The sequence below is a fragment of the Aulostomus chinensis genome, chromosome 12, assembly GCF_037954235.1.
Source record: "Aulostomus chinensis isolate RoL2024-O1b breed Wild chromosome 12, RoL_Achi_v1.0, whole genome shotgun sequence".
Classification (NCBI taxonomy): domain Eukaryota; kingdom Metazoa; phylum Chordata; class Actinopteri; order Syngnathiformes; family Aulostomidae; genus Aulostomus; species Aulostomus chinensis.
Genome location: NC_141331.1, coordinates 26,874,462 through 26,900,392, shown reverse-complemented (window position 1 = coordinate 26,900,392; position 25,931 = coordinate 26,874,462). Strand labels below are relative to the sequence as shown.

Here is a 25,931-nt window from a genome sequence, read left to right as displayed (position 1 = left end):
GTCCTGGGCCGGTGGACGCGCCGCGGCCTGCTCACCCACAAGGTGGCTGTGATGAATCATACAGCATCAAGCAACAGTATTTTATAAATGTGTGCTTGACTGCCTCTCGCTCTCTGTTGATTTTCAATACATTTGTAAAGCCTTGCAGCAGAGTCTTAAAGAAAAGCCATTACCGTTGGGTTAAACCTTCACACATGGGTGAGAGTGCATGCTTTGGCACCTGACGTCTCTGTATTTCACATGATAGACACTCTATTAAAGTAGGGGATCCCGTAATGGACTTTGCATCAGTTCAGGTAATGGTTGTCAGCTTGAGTGCCTGAGAGGCAGTGGAGAATTCCATTAGAAACCTTATAGTTACTAAATCAGTCACACTCCACCCTCCTCTCTATCGAACCACCTCTTTGGGGCAATTACTACAGCTTCATACAGCTTTCAACAATGAAAAGAGACCTAGTCCTTGGACTCGCTGCCAGCTGGACTGCAACCACATCAGACAGTGACTCTCCCCCAGATATATGAAGGCTACAGCGGCTGTAAATCTGGGAGCTGCTGAGGGTGTGAATGGCCTACCTCTTTTATGATGGAACGTGTTTTTCTCCATAATGCCCATTCGTGAGATCCTCTTAAATATTTGCTGTAGGATGAAAAAGCTTCATACCTGATTGGTTAGTAAGAAAACATTAAGGCCACCACACCGACTTCTTTATTGTTCCCTGTGGGGCTCCCGTTTTGTCGTGGCCATGTTAACTAACTGTATTTATCATCATGAGCGGTCGTTTGCCTCTGGTGGAAGAACAGCAAGGCAGAGTTACTTGTGCATATCCATGGCTTTTTCCTATACAAAGCAATAGATATTTAAAGCTGCAGTTTTATTTGTCACTGGCGCTTCATTAAAGTCCAGTTAGCTTGCAGACCTGCGCGTGAAACAGTTTGACAGAGGATTATTTCCCATTTCCCCTGTAATCCAAGGCTCTACTCCATTCCCACCCTGACAGGTGTAAGATTAACTTAGTTAGGTGCAGAGCTGCTCATGCACACCAAATTAAATTAATGGAACAAATTTCCCTCCTAATTAAGATGAAAATACGTGTCAGTTGTAACCTTGCTGAGCACTAATTATGTACAAATGATTTATCATCTGTTTCGTCCGGAATAGCAATGGGCTCACCTCTCTGATAGCCCTGGCTGGCTGTTAAGAGATGGCCGCTGATTAACACTGACAGGTTGTGCTGCGGAGAAGCTGCACGGTGTTGGCCAGCCAATCAGAGGCAGCCTGAGCTCAGTCTCTCCTCCCTTCCATTAACCTACATTGAGTGTGCAGCTGAGCATCACTGTTCCTCGGCTCTCCTTCTTGTTTCGCTCCTTGGAATGAAAATAAAGTGTGTTGAAAGAGGGAAGGAGGGCGCGGTGGTGTGACCGATGCAGGTTGATGGAGCAGTGGGAGCGAGAAACCTGAAACCAGGAAGAATCCCTCTTGATGTGCCTCGTTATCCAGACTGGATTTAAGAAGGTTTTTGTCATGCAACAAAAAGGAGGCAAGCCTCTCCTCCGCAGCCATGAAGAGAGCACAGTCAGTTTAGACGTCAGTATTCTCGGCCTTCTGCTGGATAATTGCCCCGGGATGTCTGCGGACAAAGACAAGCTCCTGTCACCCTGACGGCCTGAGACCACCAGGGGGTGCAATAGGTTAAGCCAGCCCAAAACTCCAGCCTAAATCCCACTGAGCTAAAACATCAATATAAACATGGACTGGTGATACAGTCTCAGCCCAACTGGGGTAGTCCATCTTATTTCCTCTTGCCTTGCCAGGGATACATTTCAATGGGCAGCAGCTCTGATTAGCATTAGAATAAGAGTCCCTTGTGATGCTGCGGACTCACCAGCCAATCTGTAATCATTGTTCCGCAGGCGTGCTCACAGGGGATATAGCCCACTTTGTCATTATCATTCACTGTGCCACACACATACTGGCATAGCTTCTGTGGCGCTGCCAGCAACAGGGCATTTGCATTTCCTTCTCATAGTCCCATGATTTCGCACAATGATGCACCACAAATGACTCTTCGCTGCTCCGGCTCCAGATGAGAGACGCCCGTCCTCCCCGACCGCCGTCTCATTGGCGTCCTGTGTGATTCTCCTCCAGTGTGTATTTGCAAAATGACTTTATGTTCAGGTGTCAGCTCCAACCATTAGGGATCATTTGACTTTCTATTGTGATATGTGGTTATTTAGCCGACACCTACTGTTGCCGCAATTTGCTCGCTGAATGTTGCATTGTTGTGGTAAATGTCAGAATGCCTGTACAATGGAGGTGCGCGTGTTCCTCGGCTCGTTTCTCTTTTCAGTCCAGAAGTGGCTGAACCTCCACTGCTACTGAGGATATGGCAGCGCTGTGGTGAATGCAGATTCAGGGCATGTCAAGTACACATAAAGACGAAGAGAGAATGTCAAACACTCGCAGTGAGCGGGATCTCCTCGCCGCAGCCGCGTGTCCTGAGGGTGCAGAGGTTGTTGCAACACGCTCGCCAACGAAATGAAATTCTTTCCTCTGACAAAAAAATGTGGAGATGCGTTGCAAATAAGTCTTCATTTCGATCATTTTGATTCAGACACACCAAGACAAAAAAAAGATTCCAAATTTGTGTGTACAGATTAAGATTTATAAATATACACACACAAAAATTCTTTATCAGTACATGGAATTCTACATTTGTACACACACACACACACACACACACATACACACACACACACACACACAGATATACTGCTGTGGTCTTCTCAGGTGTGACACATGAGCTGGACCTTGTGAGCATCTGCCATTTTCTCTGGTTCTTGCCTCTTTGCCACACCCTTTTCTCATTTCTGGTCTGTGTCTGGTGGGAGAGAATAGGCTGAGGTCTCGAGGCTCGTCTGCCTGGGGATTGGAGGATGAGGAAGGGAGGGAGGGGGTTAGAGGTTAATTATAGACAACAGAGAGGTCACAGGGCCTATTATTTTGGAGCCGGGACCTGCCACGGTCCAATGGGGATGACATTTATGACGAGGACTTGGCCACACCCCTCCATCACCATCCACAGCCACAACCCGCCCTGCACACACCATCACTCACATTTATACTGGCAGAGCCGACAGTGGGACTCTGATAATGAAATGGCCCTTAGCGTTTAGCACAGTCAGGATGATGAATTGTATCCCTGGCTGCTCTGTGGTTGTATCAGGGGGCCTCCAAGTAGCCCTTGACAACTAATTGAAATCCCCCCATACCCTCCTCTCACCTAGCAGACTTTCTTTATCACTCTAATTATTGGGGGTTAAGAGAATCTCTCATGGGACGGCGTACCAGCACAGCTCATCGCCTGTTGAGTCGTTCTGTTAGTGGGAAAATAAGGCAAAGCCTGATCAGATCAATGCAGCTGCGTGGTGTCCTGGCGAAGACACAGAGGCGCTTGGATAGCATTAAAAAGATATGACAACAAAGGCTTTAAAAAGCAATACTAATTTACTTACAAGTACTGTGTGCATGGAAAGATATATCTTATTCCTCAGTGCTGTTCAGAAATGATTATTGCATGCACGCACACACACACGCACACACACACACACACACACACACGCACACACACACACCTAACAAGGATACCTCCGTTGACGTCCATTGCATCTGGAAAGCCTAAACTGAACCAGGAACTCAGAAAAACTCAGAAATTATGTTGAGGCCCATTAGGATTTGTCCTCATAAGGTTAGTGTGTCAGTGTCTCTACCACTGAAGGTCCATGATGACCCCCCCCCCCCACACACACACACACACTCCTGCTGTCCTAACCAATAATGCACAGATCTTCTGTTGTAAACCATCACAACACCAAATATTCTTATTCATCAAAATAATCTCAGCTCCCTCCCTCAGCATCGACTTCGCTAACAGCCCGAGGAGCAGGACAGAGAACTCCTCCAGGAACCATACTGAGGGTTGTTTTAACCCGCGAGGAGCAGCAGCCACGTCCATGGAATATTCTAGGGTTTTCTTATTTCTGCCTTCAGAAATAAATTTGATCTCTTGCTTTTGTCGCTTTTTTCCATAAAAAATGTTCATGTCTTCCTGAGCTATCGACGGTGTCAAAGGCGTAAACGTCCATTTGTGTCTTTGTAAAACCAGAATCTCTAAAGTCAGTATGACGGATCAACTCCAACCCGATGGCAGGAGTTCAGAGAGAAACCCTTCTCTCTAAAATCCACCTTTACCTGTTCAACAGCGTTTGACGTCAGCAGCCGTGGCAGCAATCAGACCGGATCTCCTCTGCTCTCATTATCAGCATCCTCCCTGTTTCATAGGTAGTCCCTAGCAGGCGGTGAGATCAGCTGAGCTTCTTGAACTCGCTGAATGAAAACAAGTTGGCGCTGAGCGCGGACGGGCTGTTGATGTTCCAACATTGTGGAGCCGGGTATAATCCCTGAGCCCCGTCACGAGCGGCGGGCCTCAGTATGCTGAATACGAAATGGAGTGTAAATGGAATTGAGGATTAGAAGTGATCCACTCTGCACCGTGGCTTTCTCACCTCCGCATCTCTGTAAGCCTATCAGACCACAGGAGCAAATCAAATATGTTCCCGTGTGTGTGTGTGTGTGTGTGTGTGTGTGTGTCAACAACCCCAGCATAACTAGCTTCTTATTTTCTGTTGTCTAGACTGGAACAATTTAGCAGCCTATTCATCAGTCTAATTAATTTCATCTAAGGACCTGAGTAACGACGTATGATGACGTCATAATTTAATCATCTCAGCTGTTCACCCCTGGAGAGCCTCGGTCGTCATCTTGTCACGATTTCACAGCTAAACTCCTCTCGATACTCGTGCATGACGGGTAAGAATGAACACTTTAACTTTTGAAGGTCTGCGGATCTGTGGAGGGTTGATCTCCGATCATGTGATACGTCAGCTTTGTGTAACGTGGTTACGTCATGTCTTTAGAAGCGGATTGGCTGTCCATTCAGCTCAGACTGCCGGAAGTAGTCTCTGGCAGGGTCAGGAGGCTAATGGAGTGTTTCGTGTGTGGCGGCGGACTGTGACACGCCGAGCTGTTCCCGCTGCCCCGTGGGACGGATGAATGTGATCGCGGGAGGTTTTCATCGATGAGAGGTGAGAGTTCCCGCCTCGCACGCGCCGGCCTGCGGCGGAGAGCTGCCGCGGCCGCTTAGCTGGCTAGCCTGGTTCATGCTAGCAGTCCTGCAACTTCCCAGCAGGCTAGCCTCGCCGAGGGATGGAGGTCGATTCGTGCTGTACCAGCACAGCCGCTTCCCTTCATTCGCAGCAGGCGTCCCATCAAATGTGAGTGTTCGCAGCTGGAACCGGGAGGCTGAGGGCCGAGGCTGCGTGAACCCCGTCCGCGGGTCCTCTGCCAAACTCTGCGTCCTCCCTGCTATATCATCAGATACGGTGTTATTATACAGCGAGTAACACCAAGTACTACATGCCAGTACGGACGACCGTGAAGAGCCCCCCACGGCATTGGCGTTAACTTGTCCTCCATGAATGCAGGTCGCACCAGTGCGACCACCTGAGGCCTGCCTGTCGGGTGTTCACTGTGACAGTAACACTACAGTCGACACAGTGAGAGGGGTAGCACTGCATAGCACAGGTGTGTGTGTGTGTGTGTGTGTGTGTGTGTGTGTGTGTGTGTGTGTGTGTGTGTCCGTCCCTTACACCTGGACATGTCCTGGGAAAATATGAGTGAAAAACTCATTTTCTATGATTCCACCATGAAATCTGATCCTGGATCAGGTCGGTCTTGATGCCTTTGGGTTCCAGCTGCATCTCCCAACTCTCCTCATCTGCAGGACCTGTTTTCATTTTTATTTTCTTTAGCATTCACACTGATTTCAAAGACGGGGGAAACCCCAGTGTTCCCTCTCAAAAGAGACCAAAGTCAGGTGTTTCCAGCACATCTGACCTGCAGTTTGAGGGGTAAAAATGGTGGGTAGAAACGTTACCATCATCAGAGGACAAATCCTGCAGCAGCTCCTTGAATGTGGGAATAATTACAAGGCATTGTGACAGCAGGCTGTTGAACCTCAACACAGTAGGTTTAAACCAGGGGTGGGCAACCACGTGCCATGGAGGGCCGTGTGTGTGCAGGTTTTCCTTCCAACCAAACACTTCAACAGGTGATTCCACTGATGAACACACCTTCAGCCACAGGAGAGTGTTCATCAGTGGAATCACCTGTTGAAGTGTTGGGTTGGAAGGAAAACCTGCATACACACGGCCCTCCATGGCACGTGGTTGCCTACCCCTGCTTTAAAGGGACAGTAGTGAGTCATGTGAGCGTGAAGGAGGCTCAGCCCAGGACAGCCAGCTTACAAGATGGTGGTGTAACATGACCTGGATACAGGACGTGCACAGGAAAAGCATCCCTCCGTAATGATGTTCCCTGCATTCCTCACCTAACTCCACTCTGCAGGCTTGGTTGTTAATCTCTGATGGTGATTATTACATCACGGCCTCAGAAGCTGACTGTGGAGATAAGCAGTGGTTTGTTCTCCTTCAATGCTTTTGGTAAATGTTTGTCTCTAAAGTCATAAAAAGTCATTACGCACACGTCAAACATGGCCCACGTTCAGCCAGGTGGAGGCTGTCACAGTCTTTGATCCGCTCTGAATCGACAGCGCCGCTGCTTGTGTCCTGTTGATCCTCCAGGAGGCTGCAGACCGTCGACGACTGTCAGGCTCATGTCTGATCAGAATCCTGCGGCCGGCCCGAACTGAGGCGTTTTTCACATTTGTCCTGACTGCTGCTGGACTCTGGGCATCCAGAGGGAAGCTCGACATGAAGAATGTTGCCGTGACCATTGAGTTCCATTTCAGCAGCAAAGATGTGATCTTCGCTCCGTGAGCAGCTGCCACACCAGTCTGTCAGGGGTGCTTTGGGTCCTACGTTGAGACTCTAATCTCATTTCTGTTGATCTGAGTTGCTTGAAATCTTTGGGACCCGAGAACGTTCGTAGTCTTCAGCTTTACCTGGTGCTGATTTCCTGACTGCGCTTGTTTGTTTTTTGTTTTGTTTTTTTTAGCCCAGGTTGGGATGTCAGTGGTGGACTTGGAGCTCACAGGCGGTTGGAGGCCTCACACATCATTCCATAGTGTCCTGACTGATGCCTACGGATGTCCCGAACACTGACAGCCATGAGCGACAGCAGAGCGACCGGTGGCCAGCAGCTGAGGCCGGGCTCCGAGCAGATGGCACCGCCCCCCCGGGGCCCATACATCTCGGTGATCACCAACAGGTTTGATAACCTGAAGAAGGAATTTGTTTTGTAATCCACAATGAAAAATGTGTCACACTTGAATGTTTGAGTTCAGTCTTTTGAAAATCAAATGTCTCCAAACACCACATTGGATGAATGCTTCGGTGGTTCGTGTGTCACTCACGGCGCGCTCCGCTGCCGAGGGATATGATTGGTTGTTAGGTTAGGAAGGGCGCACGCTTGAGGTCTGTTACTGTAACGGACCTTAGCGCGTTTACGAGTTCCTTCATGTTCGTGTTCATTTGATTGATTTCGTTGGTCTTCTCCTGAACAATTATCTTCTTGTTGATGATGAAGTGTTTACCGCTGAAACACTCTGCTAGCGTTCTGTCACCAGTGTGGACCAGGAAATGGTCATCGGGAATCTTCCTTGCTGGCTGTTCCAACGATGGGCACCAGCAACGTTTTCCCGTCACGTGTGATCCCCTCACTTACTGGATGGGCGATCGATTCCTTTAGAGGGAGATCTATTTTTGAGAGCTTGTCTAGAAGCACAGCAGGAAGCACACTGTCAAATGAGATGATGACATCATCACTTCATATGAAGAATTTATCAAAAGTAACTCATCAATGTAAGAAAAAGGCATTGTATGAAAGAAATATTCCAGCCTTCATGGAGTCCTCTATCAATAGTGAGGTGACGTCAAGGAGCCTTTCTAACCGTCGCTGGCCGGTTTGTGGCGTTTCCTGAGCTGCTGACCATCGGCACAATCAGCGTCTATGAGGTTCTGCTGGGAAGACATGTTCATATACGACAGGGTTCCCTCAGACGGAAGCCAGTGGGATTCTTGCCTCATATTTTCTGTCGCTGCCAAAAATCAAACACTACAGTGAATGAGACACAAATGAAAACCTGATTCGTGATGTTTGAAGCGTGAATGCTAGCACAGAGCTATCGCTACGCCGCGACTCAGCTGTGCTGCACAACTTCAGCCTCGCTTTTCCACCGACGCCGTTTTCACTGTGATGCCATCTGCATTCTGGCTGAGTCTTTAGTTGTTCCAGATTCAAGCCTGTGGTTTTTACTAATGTGTGATAAATCATTCATTCAAGAAACAAACAGCCACTGACCTCATTCCTGCCGTGTCGTGTCTCTTCGGTGGACCGCAGGTGTTTACCCCCGTCGTCTCACACCTACTGCTGTCTGTTGCAGGACCACCAACCTGGTGATCCGAGCCTCGATGCTGTTCTCCGTCGGTGTCTTCCTGGCTCTGGTACTAAACTTACTCCAAGTACAGAGGAACGTCACTCTTTTTCCCCCAGATGTCATCAGCAGTATCTTCTCATCGGCCTGGTGGGTGCCACCCTGCTGTGGCACGGCCTCGGGTACGTCCACACAGACCGCACACACACCGCACACACACCGCACACACACGCACACACACGCTCACACACGCACACACACGCTCACACACCGCTCACACACCACAGGACTACATGTCTAGGTTTAGACTCCCAGTTGAGTCGAAGCCAAACGGGGAGCAGTGGAGGGAGGGTGAAAATAAATCAAATTAATCCCACGTTTGTAATTAATCTGGATCAATCACTCAGATTTCAGCCATGACAAGCTTGTAAAGTATTTAGACTCAAAGAGATTTGTGTCAAGGTGTGAATAAATGAATAGGTTGATGTTTTTTAATCGTATTTTTCATGCGTTAAGAACTATTCACTGCTCAAATGCGGTGATGGCTGTAACAATCAGAAACATGAGCCCATGATAAAATGATTCTCATTCTGGTTGATGATGGTGTGATTCAGTGAAAGTATACCACTCATATGATGCTATTAATATTTATAACCCAACAAAAACTGGAACTCCAGATGTTGCCTGCTATGCCAGATGCTGTCATCCTGGCCGGGACCACTGTGATGCTCAGTGTGGTTTTGTTGTACATTTTTTTTAAAGGGAAATTCAACTTTTACATTAGAAAATGACACACTTGTGTTTTCCCAGCATGTTCTTCATCTCAAAAGGAAGAAGGATGAGTTCCAGAGTTCAACCAGTGGTCACATGTTCTTGCTACTATTTGATAAATGTTGACACAGCAGATTACTGATCTTAAACTGTGGGATTATCGACCGTGGCTAATTTAAGGTTAAAGCAGCAGAGGCAACTTTCCAGCCCCGGCGCCCTCACACCAGAGGTCCACCGGCAGCTGCAGCAGTGGGGCTCAGGCTGCTGGCTGCTGGCTCCAGCAGCGGCAGATGTTGTTGATGACATCATGGTCTTCTTGTGGCTTTTATCAAGCTGTTCAGCCAGCAGGGACACCAGAGAACAATGACAAGAAGTGAGAGCTGATTGGCTGCTTCATTGCAACATCACTGCTCAGTGTTCGCCGCCATTTTGGACTGAAAAACTTACTAGACAAACAGGCAAATGCAGTAAAGTGTAAAGGAACTTCAGTCCGCCAGCTTTGACCTCACAGGTTCTTCTTGGTCCTCTGTACTCGTGCCTGAGAGGGACATGAACTTGTCTTTCGTACGTCGTGACAGTGAGGCGTTGTAGAGCTCCAGGACACTGGGATCCCAGTTTCCATCACACTACAGACCAGCGGAAAGGAAATCCTCATCTGCTATTGGTTGCTGCTCAGGTGGCGCTGCTGTTAGTGTCTTTATGAAGTTAAATTGATCAACTTCACCTTGTTGCTGTTGCCGCTGCGGCGCCGAGCCCTGCGTGTCCATGACTGGCCGTCTGGTGTGTGAGCGCACAGCTGATGGCCTTTCGAGTAGCAGCACTTTTACATTTTACTCCTTCAGTGCCAGCATCCCAAAGACAATCAAGACCAATTTGGAAAGAAGAACGAATAAAGACGTCTAAATTGAATTTATTTTCTTGTTCAGAGCAAGGTCAGAATAGTGCTGTCCGTGCAAACGAGTCACCCGCCGGCCTGAACGATGCTGCAGTAAAGATGAAGCCATGGATGAAGTTTGTTTCGTGACGGTTCGTAGTACCTGTCAGTGCAGCTGCACGATGACTCAAATTTGACTGAATTCACAATATGGCCTTCTACAATTTTCAAAATCAGGGACAGTGCGATAATTGTTAAAGGCTTTTTATGTGTTAAAATAACTATTATATCTATAACTATATAGATAAAAATATTCTGGGGCTGTAGAGATGTCCTGCCCTCAAATTATGTTTTTAGAGACCTGAGAAAACATCTTTGTTCAATAAAAGTTCCTGCAAAATCACATCATTATCATTTTAATGGGGTTTTAAATGAAGAGGAGAATAATAACAAAATAAATTAACTGTCCCTCTAGTATCACTCACCATATTGCAATTGAAATATTAATCAAAATTTTTGCTATTAAGATGGCTCCAGCCCCGAATCTGAATCTTTGAATATTCAGAAGGCGATTCAGGGTCTGGAGGGACTCCAGTCCGAGGCTTCTACCCGGGCTGGAGTTCCAGTGAGCCAATCGGCATCCGTGATTGGATGATGCAGTAACTCAGGGTGAGAGAGTCTAAACAGCAATGGAGGGAATTGATGTTGGTATTGAAGCTGTTTAAAAACAGCCTCCCTGGAATAACTGCCCTCGCCACCAGGGTGTCTACACGGGGAGACGTCCATGCTGTTCTCTCGATGTGGAAAAGTTCAGTAAAAAATCCATCAAAGGCAGCTGAGAGAGTTGCAATCTCTGGGTTCTTCTCCCTCTCTGAAGGAGAACATTAAATTCAACCACGTGACTGTTCCTCGGTTACAACTCTCCGCTTTGGAACAAAGTTTTTGATGAAATGAAAGAATTCACAGCAAACTCTAGAAAAAAAATCAGTAGCTCATTAGCAGTGCCGCTTGCTAATGCTAGCCCCAGGGCAGGCTTGTGAAAATCAATTTTGCTTACGCTAAAAGGAATAATTGTCATCTCATGTTTAACCAGTGGCAGGAGACATCTGAGCTGGCGGTGAACATCTGGATGATTTATCGACACCGGGCTGTTTTTGACGACGGCGCTGACTACAGCTAGCACACTGATTGCCTTGCTAGCTGGGCCTTGCCACTCACTTGTAGGTGTGCAGGGGATGCTGGCGGTCTGCCGCCAAGCCTTCCTGGGTGAATCATGTTGAGGTCGACTGGCTTGTGTGTCTACGGTGGTTGAACATGAGCTCTGAGCTGCTGCGAGTGGAGTGTAGCTCATTTATTGTTTAAATCAGTTGTTTCTCCTCGCTCGGTTCAGGCTAGCCGACCAGTATCACTGGACGCTGATGTCAGACGCTGGGATTGGTTACAGATGAGGACTCTCTTTCTCAACGCACGTCTGGGAAAAGTTCTACAATGGGAGCCGAGTCAGACTTAATAATGAAGTGAAACTGAATACAATTGAGTCTGAGGACCTGTTGAAGCGACTTTTGTGGCCACGTGTGTTCGGTTGTGTTCAGCTTCATTTTGATACTTAGGTGGGGGCTCGTAACCAGAACGCGAACCAGGGCGCACGGTGTAAAGAGGCTGTCATTACACAGCTAGTTACCTGTAGGTGTGTTTCGGGTGTAACGTCACTCGAACCAATCTGAGAGCCTGGCGTTCCCTTTGAAGCCCAAGTTGCTCCAGGACTTGGCGTGTTGCTATTTCAGCAGCGCACACATTTCAATCAGGAGTGAAGGAGCACAAGCACGTTCCTCAATATTAGTACAGTTTTGTGCAGTCAACATTTACTGTACTTCATAATGTGAAGTTTGAAACAAATCCTCTTGAGTGAGCTGGAGAAAATGAATTTCAGGAAGCACGAATGTCTCATAAATACAGACGGGTCTTACATCATGCAGCCATCATTCGTTGCATTAAAAACAAATGTATGACCACATCCACGTGAGTGTACACGCGTCACATGACCTCAAGGCTCGACTATCCAGCGTTATTGAAGTCTTGTTCCTCCAGAGCGGCGGCTGAAATGAGGCGCTACTTCCTGCTCCCAAGTGACTCAGCGCAAGGCACAACAGCCTGAAGCTGTCGTCCTCCCCAGACACCAGCCCTCCTCCAGGAGTCTGTCGCTTCCACTTGTTGCTGACACGCACGCACGCACGTGCACACACACACACACACGCTAGCTGTCTGGTCTCAGGGGAGGGCTTTTCTCATTTGTTGACGGTGCAAAAATTAATTTGTTTTGAAGCTACATTAGTTCGGTCAGGAGCTGTGATGCAAATTGCTGGAGTTGATTTTTATTTTCAAATAACCAACTGTCTTTGAAGTCATCTTCAGGCCAACTGTGGGGCTGGGAAATGGATCCACCTCAGGTACGTTAGGAGCTGGTGCTGTGTGAAGTGCGTAGGGAGCAAATGCACAGTTGTCACACTGATGAATTCATTTACACCACGTGTTTGTACCTGACCATGAAGCAGCGATCGGTTCTATGGAGCCTTCTGGTGTTCTGATGGAGCCTTCTGGTGTTCTGATGGAGCCTTCTGGTGTTCTGATGGAGCCTTCTGGTGTTCTGATGGAGCCTTCTGGTGTTCTGATGAACCATTCTGGTGTTCTGATGGAGCCTTCTGGTGTTCTGATGGAGCCTTCTGGTGTTCTGATGGAGCCTTCTGGTGTTCTGATGAACCCTTCTGGTGTTCTGATGGAGCCTTCTGGTGTTCTGATGGAGCCTTCTGGTGTTCTGATGAACCCTTCTGGTGTTCTGATGGAGCCTTCTGGTGTTCTGATGAACCCTTCTGGTGTTCTGATGGAGCCTTCTGGTGTTCTGATGAACCCTTCTGGTGTTCTGATGGAGCCTTCTGGTGTTCTGATGGAGCCTTCTGGTGTTCTGATGGAGCCTTCTGGTGTTCTGATGGAACCTTCTGGTGTTCTGATGAACCCTTCTGGTGTTCTGATGGAGCCTTCTGGTGTTCTGATGGAGCCTTCTGGTGTTCTGATGAACCCTTCTGGTGTTCTGATGGAGCCTTCTGGTGTTCTGATGGAGCCTTCTGGTGTTCTGATGGAGCCTTCTGGTGTTCTGATGGAGCCTTCTGGTGTTCTGATGGAGCCTTCTGGTGTTCTGATGGAACCTTCTGGTGTTCTGATGGAGCCTTCTGGTGTTCTGATGGAACCTTCTGGTGTTCTGATGAACCCTTCTGGTGTTCTGATGGAGCCTTCTGGTGTTCTGATGGAGCCTTCTGGTGTTCTGATGAACCCTTCTGGTGTTCTGATGGAGCCTTCTGGTGTTCTGATGGAGCCTTCTGGTGTTCTGATGGAGCCTTCTGGTGTTCTGATGGAGCCTTCTGGTGTTCTGATGAACCCTTCTGGTGTTCTGATGGAGCCTTCTGGTGTTCTGATGGAGCCTTCTGGTGTTCTGATGGAGCCTTCTGGTGTTCTGATGGAGCCTTCTGGTGTTCTGATGGAGCCTTCTGGTGTTCTGATGGAACCTTCTGGTGTTCTGATGGAGCCTTCTGGTGTCCTGCAGCAACAATGTGAGGGTATGCAATGTACAGTAGGGGGTCCAAACATTTGACAGGTGAGAGTTACCTGTTATCCGGGTGTTTGGTGCTCGTCAGCGTCCTATGACACCTGCTGCATCGTGAATATGAACCTGCTGCTGATGGTGTCTGCGTGCTCTGCTCATGTTTTCTTGCCTGTCCTCCTCTCAGCAATGATCGGGCTGTTGTACCCCTGCATCGACAGCTGCCTGGGCCAACCACACAAGTTCAAGCGGGAGTGGTCCAGCGTGATGCGCTGCGTGGCCGTGTTTGTGGGCATCAACCATGCCAGTGCTGTATCCTTGAAGCTTTATGCATTTTCCTCAAGCTACTCAGCATCTGCATTTTAGTGTCATGACCTACCAGCCCGTCTGGCACTTTGATGGGATATAATATTTCTCCTCTGTGAATGTTGTAAGTTCACTGTCACCTGTGTTTTATTCACGAGTCTAAATGCTTTCATTCCCACGATGTGAAGACGGAGCGGTCGAGCTCTACGTGCACCCTCGCAGCTCCACTCAGTCCAGCTGGGAGTCTCAGCCCCTGACCGCTTGCTCCTTGACCCTGGCTTCTGTCAGAAAGTGGACTTCGCCAACAATGTCCAGCTCTCTCTGACGCTGGCAGCACTCTCCATCGGTCTGTGGTGGACGTTTGACCGCTCCCGCAGTGGTTTTGGCCTGGGAGTCAGCATCGCCCTGCTAGCAACACTGGCCACCCAGCTGCTAGTTTACAATGGAGTCTTCCAGTAAGTTCATTCATCACCTCGAGTGCAGAACGACATTTTAGAAGCGAATGAATGAGAACAGATCCGTTAAAGATCTCATCTTCTTCAACGTCATTAATAGGAAAATAAAAAGATCGATAACAGACTAAAAAAACAGGATGCAGCCTCTCTGAGGGCGGGATGGTTGGAAGATTCTGTCTCTGAGTGATCCTGGACCCTGGAGACACAGAGACGGCAGCTGATGTAGCACGAAATAGTTATTAAAAAATTCTGAATATAGTTTTTAGATATGCACAGATATAAAAACAGAGTTTTTCATGTAGTATTGGGGCTCAAACCATCACGCACACAATACATTTATAAACAGGAGCTTTTTGGTTTGCAGATCTTTGTGTTTTTTGCTTTGCTCAGTTTTTACTCTCATCCAGCGCCCCTCCCGTTCAGGTGTGGATGCACGTCTTGTATATCCCTGAGAACCTGCATCCCAAGTGTGGAGCAGGAATGTTCCTGCGCTTCTTAGCACACCGCCATCTAGGGCTGCAACCGTTATTGGAGTGACTCGAATACCTCGAGTACAAAAAATGATCGAGGCAAATTCTTTACCTTGAGGCTTCGTTTAATTAACCTCACGTGATGATAGGGTAAGGAGAGAGAGAAAGCGATGAGGTGCGCGTGCGTCACCCGGAGTGTTGTGACTGACGGACACGTCCAAGCGATGCGGGATGGGTTGTTTTGAACACCAACAAATTGATTTATTCAAATTTAGTTATCATTCGTTAGAGTACTCGATTCCAAAAGTACTCGTTAGTTGCAGCTCCACCGCCATCATAAACACTGCTGCACTTAGCAAATGTAGATGCTTGGACTGGTGTAGCAACAAATAGCAGTGAAAGACACTTGAACAACATAAAACATGTCTTTGTAGAAGCAGTGAGATCCTTCACGTCAACATTCGTTGTCACCAACCCTTGGTACTACGTTGGAATGTGTCACAAACCATTTCTCACCTGGTAGTGTACAGCCTAGAATTATACCTAGAAGTTGTCAGTCTTTTTTCCACTCAGGTATCGGGATGGAATCATTTTCTTGGCAGCTGAACTTGCAATTTTTCTGAATGTATAATTATCAGTGGACAACAGGGTCACGTAATACTGTCACATATACATTTGGTTACAAGATTGGTTTGCTTTGATTCATTTTTCTGGTCCGTACTACGAACGTCAACCTGTCAGTCATACAGGCTGCTGCTGCTAATGCTATTGGGAACGATGAGCTAGCACCGTTTGCCGACTTGACCTAACCTGAGGGTGTCACGCTACAGCAGGTTAACACGCCTGTTTGCTGTTCCTGACGCTGCAACTCTACTTTGTCTGATACCAGCATGTAACATGAACTGAAGTACTGGTGTAGTCAAACGTCCTACAAGGTGGCGTAACATGCTTCTTCTCTGCGCAGGTACACCTCTCCAGATTTCCTCTACATTCGCTCTTGGTTGCCATGCATCTTCTTTGCTGGGGTGATAACGATGGGAAACATAGGACGGCAGTTAGCCTTGGTGAGCTCTGGTGTCCGTGAGGTCCAGCGTTTAAATACGTGCTGCTTTGTGTCAGTGTCCTGTAGAAAACTCTCTTTAACAGTTTCCTCGCTTTTGTGCCTGTGATTTGTTTTTCTTTCTTTTCTCTCAGTATGAATACAAATTCATCCAGGAGAAGACCCATCAGGACTGATGGACCTCTTGATTCCAGCAGACTTCGACTCAAATGTAGATCTACTCAACACTGAAGCTGGAGGCAGGTTATCAGAGCACATCAGCACGCAGGGACTTGGCTGGCACGAGGCCGGCCGCTCAGGCGTGTTGGACCAGTACTCGGCTCCTGATTTGCTGCCTGCTGCTCTTCGCTGGACAAGACAGTATTTTTGATTGGCTCTCATCAGGGGCTCCGAGCAGCCATTGGCTTCACTCTGATCCGAGCTGAGGCGAACAGCGAGAGTGGAGGTAGACGTGCCGTGTCTGGTGACGTTTATCCCCACCAACATGGAATGAGTCTAGCGGCGAAGCATCTATCATTCTTCAGATCAGTGCGGATGTTTGAAACCTTTGGCTCCATTGTGCCAAACCCAGTCACACAGAGGATCAGTTTGAAGCCTGCTCTAATCTCCTCGTCCTTCCTCATCCTTTTATCAGTGGAGGATACACAGCCGAATGAACTTCAATCTAGAAAGATCTATTATGCATCTATATACCCGCCATGATGGAGGGACCTGATGTGTGCGGTCCTCCTCGCCGCCAGGATCTACCAGCCACTCAGTATCAGCGGTTCCACGGAGCAAAGGGAGTGGGATCCTGATCCGGATGGAAGTGAAGGACTCGCTTGGAATTTACAGTTTGACAGAGGAAGTTAATCAAACAGTAAAAATGTCAAATTACAGTCTTATTTTTGGAAAAGCACTTGACCAAAACTTGATGGCGCTAATTTCTCAAGTAGAGCTGACGAACATGGATGTGGCGTCAGAGGAGATTACTGGCTAGAACCGACAGGAAGTAGCGCAACCATGAATGCCCCAACGTGGGATCCTGTTACTATCCAGCCTAACACTGACAGCAGAACCCGCAGCCTGGCGTAGACACTCTCACACAGGATTACTGATGGTGTCACGGGGGTTAATCAGCAAGCAAACTGTCTTGACTTGTTCTCAAGTACATTGCATATACTCTATAGTACTTAAAGTACTTGTATGTATTCCTTTTCACTGAGGGAGGTGGGATCTGCCACGCGATGAGTTGATGATCTTCCTGCAGGATCACGACGCCACAGAAGAACCCTTCAGTGTTTAGACTTTTCTGAAGCTCCTGCTGTCTGTCTGTCTGTCTGTAGTTGGTTGCAGGGCTACCCCCCCCCCCCGCCCCCCAAAAAGAAACAACTTTATTTGATGGAAAAAGACCAAATCCAACTCACAGACATACACAGAGAGGGTAAAGGACCCCAAGAAGTCGCAGGTAACGATAAACAGCTCACGTTAGCCTCTTAGCGTAGCCGCGCCGTTACCTTCCAGATGTGCCGTGCAGGTCTTGTGTTCTACACGTCCTCGAATGTTCAGTCCCGCGCTGCTTGTTGCACCCCTCTCAGAATCATTCCTGCTTTGGTGGATGTCGTTAGCACTTTGTATTTGCATTGGTGACATCGATGTTTTAAAGACAAATTGTTCCAGTTGTGTATTTCTGCCTAACGCAGCAGGGTGTTAACAACAAAGTTTCTTATTTCAATGTTCATCAGCTCTGGAACTCAAACCACCCACGAGTTGACTGAATAACATTGAAAATCATTTTGTGTGTGTGTGTGTGTGTGTGTATTGGGGGGGGGGGGGGCAGCCTGGAGAGCCAAACAGAATCCAAGCAGGGAGCACTTGTGTGTATCTAGAAGTACAACATCATCATTTAAGGGACATTTTTGTGAAACATTGGTGATGACGTGGTGGGAATTTGGATACTTGTACATTCAAACAGTGTTTTTATAAGATTTCCTGATCTAAAACAGATGTGGAAAATTTGTCAAACCTTTTTTAATGCATGTTTTTGGTAGCTTGGTTTGTACACGATAGCAACTGGCATTTACTGTGTAGAATGAGGAATTCTTGTTTTCCCAGAAGGATGAAACGTATGGAGGTTGAACTGGGATTGTAACTCATCCACTCACCAATGCCACCTCTGAAACCTCAACATGTGCAATGTTTTCTGGTGAAATAAAGACCATGGCCTTTTAAAGTGTGTGTGGTTCTCTTCATGCCTGACACAAGCCAGATGGCGGCGGTAGGTGTGTTCTGGTAGGTGGTCCAGGTACTCGGAGGTGTGGAGTTCTCCACAGTGTCCAGAGAACAAAATGCGTTGAAGAGGTTTGATAATTAAATTATAGGATGAGGCAGGTTTTACATTCCGTGGTTTTACCACAAAACAAAAGTATTTGTTTTTTCCATTGATAGTTACTGTATGTGCCTCAGGTTGTCGTGTACTGATGGAACTCAAACCACGTATGTCGTTGTGATGGCTGTGGAACAATCAGCAGTCTGCAGAACGCGGACCATGGGGTCAGGTAGGTTGAGCCACCTGTGGGCTAACAGCCACCGCTGAACACCAGCACAAAAAAATGAAGATGGTTTTGAACTCCGAGGCCCTGAATCCAACAAAGACAAAGCCGTCTGTTCCCGTCCACCTGTTGGAGGAGCAGGCTGAGCGTTCTGCCTTCGTCTGAATGGGATTTTGGAGTCCAACGTATGAAGACTGCTCAGAAGGAGGAGCTGCTCTGAGGCTCCTTCAGGGCTTCAGTCACGCCGGGTCAGGACCTGAGCTCAGGCGGCCTTTGATGGACTTGTCATGGCGTCTGAAACGTTTCTGTTCAGTTGAGAAGCAGGACTGACAACTTTAAAAACATGGTCAGTGACGGTGGTTCTCTCTCCATGTGTTTCAGTACTAAAGGAACTGAGGAACGCGATATGGAGTTCTTTGATTTGTAGTCACATGGCTCCTTTTGTTTACGGTTCCCTTGCACAGGGGTGACTCAGCTGGCCTCGTTCTCCCTGAGGCAACAAACATGGAGCGCTGCCGCATGAGCCTCAGTCCCCCACGTAGAGGGACTTCTTCAGGACCGCCTGAAACCTGCACCATGATGATGTCACAGGGACGAGGCCCAGTCGGGCTCTGGTTCACAAAGATCAGCCTTCAAGCTACCGTCTGAAATCCATCAATTCACTCGAACATTGAAATATATCATGAAAAAAAAGCCCTTTTTCATTGGAAACATCAGGATGTCAGCAGTGACACGACGCGTGTGCGGGTCCCTTCGAACCTCAGGTTCTCGCTGCTTTCAAAGCCAATCCAACCTATTCAGGGCACAGATGCTGCACCAAACTGTGGTGCCACAGCAAAACTGCACACATCAAATGGTGCGCAGTTCATTGCTAATGTGGATTAATGTGTCCTGTCTGGTCGCAGCCGCAGACACAGGCCCGTATAGACAAACGTAATTAAGATGAACAATCAGGATTTAAAGAGCTTTTGTTTGCATTCCTGCTAAATTCCGGGATAAGGACAGCGTTTCTCTCCGGTTTCCACGAGTGTATGAGGCAATTTGCTGAGTGAATGTTATTGTTCAAGGCTAACTAGCTAGTAAAACAATAGGCGTGATGTGTCATAGCAGTAAGCGCTGCTCCGAAGAGCTAAACTCCCCACCACTAATGAATTCATTAATCTCTCTATTTACTCCTGACAAGCAATTATCTCCTCACAGAATGAGGGTCAGGAGGCAAGGTTGAGAGCTCTCACATCTTTGCTGAGGAGGGAACATCGAGAGGGAGCAAACTGCTGCCTTCCCCTCACACCTGCCCTCACTGGATGATGGTTACTTTCTGCTGGGAAACAAACCAGCTCCCATCCGCTCCGACTGAAAAGTGGTTGTTGAGTTCATCAGCAAATTCTGAGTGTGGACGGAGCCAAAGGTCACGGGAGAGGTGAGCCGCTCCGCTCTCTCGCACCGTCACAGTTGCGAGTCTCCTCTCGCTGCGCCACATGGACATCAAACCCTCAGTTCCATCACTGCTGTACTTTTAAACCTTCCGCACGTGACTGAAGAGGTTCTGCACACCAGAAGGTTTCCTTTGAACAATAAAGAAACTCTGTAAGGACAAAACATCCAAGCTGATATTAATATTTATATATTGATATTATATATTGATATTATAGATTTATTTATATATAAATGTATGAAAGAGTCTTTTTCATTCATTGAAATTGGCTCATCTGCGGTTTTCAATCAGCTCTGAGCCAATGAGGTGGATGCTGACATCAGACCCCCGCCCCCGTCGTGGCGTGGGTCCGCTGGTCTCTGGTGGACAGAATAAATACAGCAATGAACGTCATTCAGGTGGAAACAGAGACTGTCTGCACTTTCTGAACCAGGGCTGTAACAGGTTGATAGCAGGGCGAGTGTCATCCCTTCCTCCGGTCCAGACTAAAGAGAGAGAAGCAGACACATGATTATCATAGCAGAGGAAGAGACTGAAACGCTGCGTTTGTAGCCCCGCTTCCCTCCAGAGCGGCAGAGTGACAGCAGTGGGACCCAGAGCTCATCCCTCTGCACGGGTGGAGCAGCTCAGTGTGGTAGCACGCAGCAGTTCTGGTGACTTCGTGTGAGGATAGTAGTCGAGTCGTTTGGTAGGTATTGTCGCACTCTTCTAATATTCACTCCTGAGAAAAGACACACTTTGAAGAAAAGGTCATGTGACTGCCGTGTGTTTATCACATCTGTAACTTCACTAAACCTGAAGACAGTGAGACGTGTTGTTCACTGAGTCAGCGTAGCGTGCTCCACCGTGTGGAGGGTAAATGTGACCAACGAGCATCTCACTACTTCTACCACTACTACTACTGCTACTACAACTACTAGAATTACCACCACCACCACCACACACTCACACTCAGGTGGGCCAGGCCACTTGCTTGGGGATCCTGGACACACAAAACGTCTCTCCCCGCCTCCCAGATCAGACGCAGTCGGCAGACACCAACTCTCAACACGTAGCCATGGAAACGATATAATCCTGGTTCAAGAAGTCTGTCTGTTGCACTGGAAGATTATTTTACTTAATTCAAGCAGATCAAATGATTGTGTTTCTTGCTCCACAGCGAGAGTCATTTCCAGACGCACGAGCTCCCCCGGGCCGTCACGCGTCCGTCCAGCCAGACGAAACACGCTTTGCGTTCTTACTGCCTCATTTTCATAGAAACAATCATCATCCCCACGCTGGCAAAAGCTCTCTCCACCCTTTTGACACCCCATGTGACACTTTCACTGGTGCTGGAAGTCATAAAGTTTAACCTTGTTCTCACTTATGCGTTTTTCACACATAACGGGGCACAAAACCTATAAAAGGCGCCCAGTAATCGCTGAGGACAGGCTGAATACAATGAAATAGGTCTTAGCGGGGAGCCACAGTGCTCCATCTCCGGCTCGTCTCTGAGGGATGACCGTCGAAACTGGAAAAAAACCCTGTTAAATGGTGTCACAACATGAATCACTGCCCCAGGAGACATCCATCACTGCTTTAAAGGTGACCACAAATGATCTGTGAACCACTAGATATTGATTACTCATGTGCTGCAAGTGTCAGGTTTAATGTTGCAGTGGCTTGATAGTGTCGCCTCTGACAGCCACTGCCCTAACTCTCCTCTGATAGATTTTAATGGTGAAATATTGATTTCTCTCTGGCCAAGGTCTGCCAGCAAGGGCCAGATCATTTGTTGGGGTAATGCAGGACACTCTGTGCCCTGGTCCCAATCAATCATTTTGACGGGGAGCACCAAAGAGAAAAGGAAAATCTGGTGAAGCAACAGCAGACACATCCAAAATCAGGACCTGCACAGCCGTGAGAGAGACGAGGGAGTGCAGACATCTCAAACTCCAGTTAATATGAATACTAATGCTCTGTTTATTGAGTGGGAATGCTCAGCAAATCACAGCTGACGGGATAACAGTCGGAGTGCCTTGAGCAGGGAATGAGGATCTCGGAGAGAGGGTCTATATTTTATTTAAGCGGCTCTCGGCTGGGGCTGGGAAGAGAGACTCAGGTAATGTGTTGTGTTACAATTCAGTGGTTGTTCCCCCCCCAGCCGCAGTGATAACAGATTTGCTAATGGGAAGCCATCAATCACAATCAGCCTCCTATTCCACCAGTGTCTCCCCTCTCCTCAGCTCTGGAAGAAGGAGATGGAATAGAGGCAATAATGGAGTTTTGTGGCTTAGCAGCCGCAGCGCGTTCCACAGACATATTTCCAGCCGCAGCAATAGATGCTTTGCCATGTCAGCACGTCTTTTAATAAGAGAGCCACAAACGGCCATGAGAAGCAGCTGAAGGCCTGCCGGGGCCTTGGGCTGCTGGGGGAGAGGAGAATTAATGTGAAGGTGGGATGTTAGGTGTTTGCTGCCAAGAGCAGCTAATTGGGTTTTCATTACACTCTGTTTAGTCTTCTGTTCCACCCACAGAGCCCAGACTGCAGACAAAGGATGGATGAATGGATGAATGAAGCAGCAGGGGTGTGTACTGGGCCGTATCTGCCTGTATGACCCCTGGAAATGTTTGAGCTCAGACTTTTTTTTCCCAGTAACCACAACTGGTGCTGCAGCAGAGGCGAAGACTGCAACAAAGTCAGACGCAGAGGTTCGAAGGGGAATAGTCCGACTAACTGAAGTTAGTTCACACTTTGAACCAAATTATCAAACAAAAACGGAGCAGACGCAGAACCCAGGGAACCGGTAATGGCAGGTGCTGGAGCGGACGACGACACGGCAGCTTCGTGACAGTTTCTGAAGGTCGATTCTGGCCGCTACTGTTTTAGCCTCTGCTCATAAAACACTCAGAGATGAGGCCTCCATCAGCAGGCTGGCGCGGGGACCACACCACCCTCCCTACATTTCAATACCAGTGCTGATGTGGATTCAGGATTGGTTTTATTAGTGAGGGGTCTTCATGTTTGTGTGTTAGGGAAATGTAAAAGTTTTAGTAAATATTTATTTAGCCTACTTTTGAAAACAGTTCCAGACACTTGATAGCTTCAATGATGGATTTCGATATTTTCCAAAAACACATTTTTACTTTGCATCTTCACGCATTCCTAATGGTCATTAAATCACAGGAAGCTCAAGTTTGTACGATAATCAGTGAGCCTTTTCACTCAAGAGCTGTACTGACATCCACCCATCATCCACCCATCATCCACCCATCATCCATCCTTCATCCATCCTTCATCCATCATCCACCCATCATCCATCCTTCATCCATCCTTCATCCATCATCCACCCATCCATCCATCATCCATCCAACATCCATCCATCCGTCATCCATCCATCCATCCCTCCATCCATCCCTCCATCCATCCATCCCTCCATGTTCCCCCTCTTCTCCTGTTCAGGGTGGTGGGGGTGGAGCCTATCCCAGCAGCCTTCCCCCTGGACAGGTCACCAGTCCATGGCAGGGCCAACACATAGAGACAGACAACCATTGGCTCTCCCAGCCACGCCTACGGTCAATTTAGAGTCTGGATTAACCTGGTCCCTCTTGATGTCTTTGGACTGTGGAGGAAGCTGGAGTACCAGAGAGAACCCAGCAGGAACAGGGAGAACATGGAGACTCACCCAGAAAGACCCCGTGCTGCAGCCGGGGCTCCACCCACAACCTTCTTGCTGGGGGGCCACAGGGAGGACCACTGCTCCACCCTGCTGTCCTGTACTGATATACAGTGTTGAGTAAATGTACGTGACTGAAATATTTGCATTTTCTTGTACATTTGACTCACTATTCTTGTCTGAATCTATCAGTAACTTTGAAGCAATGAATGCTTTAGTTCAGAACACACGGTAGAACTTGGTGACGGTGGAGGCTGACAACAGTCAGAGCAGCGCTCCTGCAACGCGCTGCTCGAACACAACGAGCGTGGAAGACACAGACATCAGGTAGAACGTGTACTTTTACTTTGAATACCAAGGAAAATTCAATATCAGATACTTTGACTTCAGTCAAATTTTGAATAGAGGCTTCGAGATTATTCAACAGCCTCCCACTCCCCCACCGCCTGAAGTTTATTCTCTATTCTTCATTGACAGATTTGCACCAACCCCTGCGCCACTTCAAGCTACGTCTGTCGTTCAACACTTTTTCAGTACTACTCAGTGTACTCAGGTCTGTGCTCATAATATTCTGTTAGTCTATTTGTGTTCTTTATTGTGTATTTATATTTTCACTGTACATGTGTGCATTTTTAGTGCACTGATTACTGTGTGTAAGGACAGGAAAAGCTTTCTATTTCTTTGTTTTTACTTTCACCAACGAAGCAGAGCTATTGGTTTGTTTTTGTCACATCTAGCAGCTCTAAATTAGCACTGTACCATTTTAGGTTAGAGAACAGCGGAGAGCACCAAGGCCTGTGGCTCAGTCTGGCATCAGCCCCTCCTGTTAGCGTGGATACACACCGGCGTCAGAGGTCCAAAATAAGAGGAACGCAACTGATCAGCAGGAACCTCTCCCCTGGCGAGCACCACGATGATTCTGAATCATGACTCATTGAATCTGCTTGACTTAGTTTCACTTTGGTGGTTCGTCTGTGGAGGTGTTGCTGTCGTTACCCCCGACGATGTCATGTGACCGGTTCACTTGGTAGCAACCTTATGTACAAATGAGTCCTTTTTCATGAAACTAAGGAGAAGGGTGGAGCACGGATGGAGAGAGACCACGACATTCTTTTACTTCAGAGATCCATCTCAGTCTGAGATGTTGCCATTAATTATTCATGAAATTTTCATTTCCCCGTATGAAGATATTTATAGTTACAGTATCGATTCTTATGTGAGTCCTGAGCTGCTTGGGTTCTCCGAATGTCCTTCTAGCGTCAGTTAACTAGTGGTGGTTTTATTGTACTGTCCTGATGAACCGAGGTTCCTGCAGCAGGAACGTGCACGCCGGTCGATGATGCAAAGAAAATAAAACATCTCATTACAACCCAGAACAACAGCGAGGTTCACCGAGGCAATTAGACGGTGTTTGGACAGCACAACACTTGATTTTTTTAAAGGAATATGCTGTTTATTTTGTTACATTTCATTGTAGTGTTACACATTTGATACATCTGTTTTTTTATTGAGTGGCAGTAGAATATTGTGAAAGGTAATTAGAAATCTGAGATCTTGGCTCAAAGTTAACGTGTGGGGGTGACAGGATTAACCACACACACTCAACACACACACTCAGCAGCATTTATACACACAGTATTTATACACCTAAGACATGGACTGATGAACATGCAGATAAAACTTGTGCCTTCATGTGGTTAATGTGTCACTTACAGTTTGTCAGCAACTGCTCAGTGTGTGATGGTGAAAATACAGCGTGTGTGGACGACCAGAAGGGGGCACAACAACACACGTCCTGTGCTCAACCAGCCATGCATCAATGCCCTCTAATACACTGTCAACAACCTGACTGTAATAGATGAAGTGATTCTGACCACAGTGAAAAATACGCGACGGGCACACGATTGCCATTGTTGGTGTTATTTCCAAAAGTTACAGCGGAGAAAAACAGTGTTTACAGAAAGAAACTTCTCCTGTGGATGGAAATCTAAATGCGTGACGTTCATTTATTCAAAACTGTTTTTCTTGCTCTGGAGTCATAAAATACGTGATAACATAATACTGCACGCACGCACACACACGCACGCACGCACACACACACACACACAGGGATCAAGTGGAGGTTAAAGACTTGTAACCAGACTAATGGCTGACTTCCGTCTTCTATTGTTTTGTCGTCTTCGGGCTGTCTGCATGCAACATGCATGTCAATCAAAGGGAAGCACTCATGTGGCACCATGTTCCCATGGCAACCTGGTAGCTTCAGATCAAATGTGACAAGACAGGGGCCCCGATGCTCACACACACCCCTGAAAACGCATCAGGGGCCCC

At 47.6% G+C, this 25,931-nt stretch overlaps 1 protein-coding gene across 3 annotated transcripts; it reads left to right on the top strand.

The window, feature by feature from the left end:
* Positions 1 to 4,773: 4,773 nt before the first annotated feature.
* insig2 (insulin induced gene 2) lies at positions 4,774 to 18,178 on the top strand. 3 transcript variants are annotated; one of them, XM_086220994.1, is made up of 8 exons: positions 4,774 to 4,867; positions 4,975 to 5,142; positions 7,073 to 7,285; positions 8,460 to 8,632; positions 13,875 to 13,999; positions 14,282 to 14,448; positions 15,883 to 15,982; positions 16,113 to 18,178. In XM_086220994.1, exons 3-8 carry the CDS (start codon positions 7,164 to 7,166, stop codon positions 16,152 to 16,154), a joined length of 729 nt encoding a protein of 242 aa, XP_086077120.1. In that variant the 5' UTR covers positions 4,774 to 4,867; positions 4,975 to 5,142; positions 7,073 to 7,163; the 3' UTR covers positions 16,155 to 18,178. The 3 variants fall into 3 exon arrangements, with proteins under 3 accessions (XP_086077120.1, XP_086077122.1, XP_086077121.1); XM_086220996.1 differs by lacking the exons at positions 4,774 to 4,867; positions 4,975 to 5,142 and adding an exon at positions 6,318 to 6,534; XM_086220995.1 differs by lacking the exons at positions 4,774 to 4,867; positions 4,975 to 5,142 and adding an exon at positions 6,318 to 6,558.
* Positions 18,179 to 25,931: the final 7,753 nt, after the last annotated feature.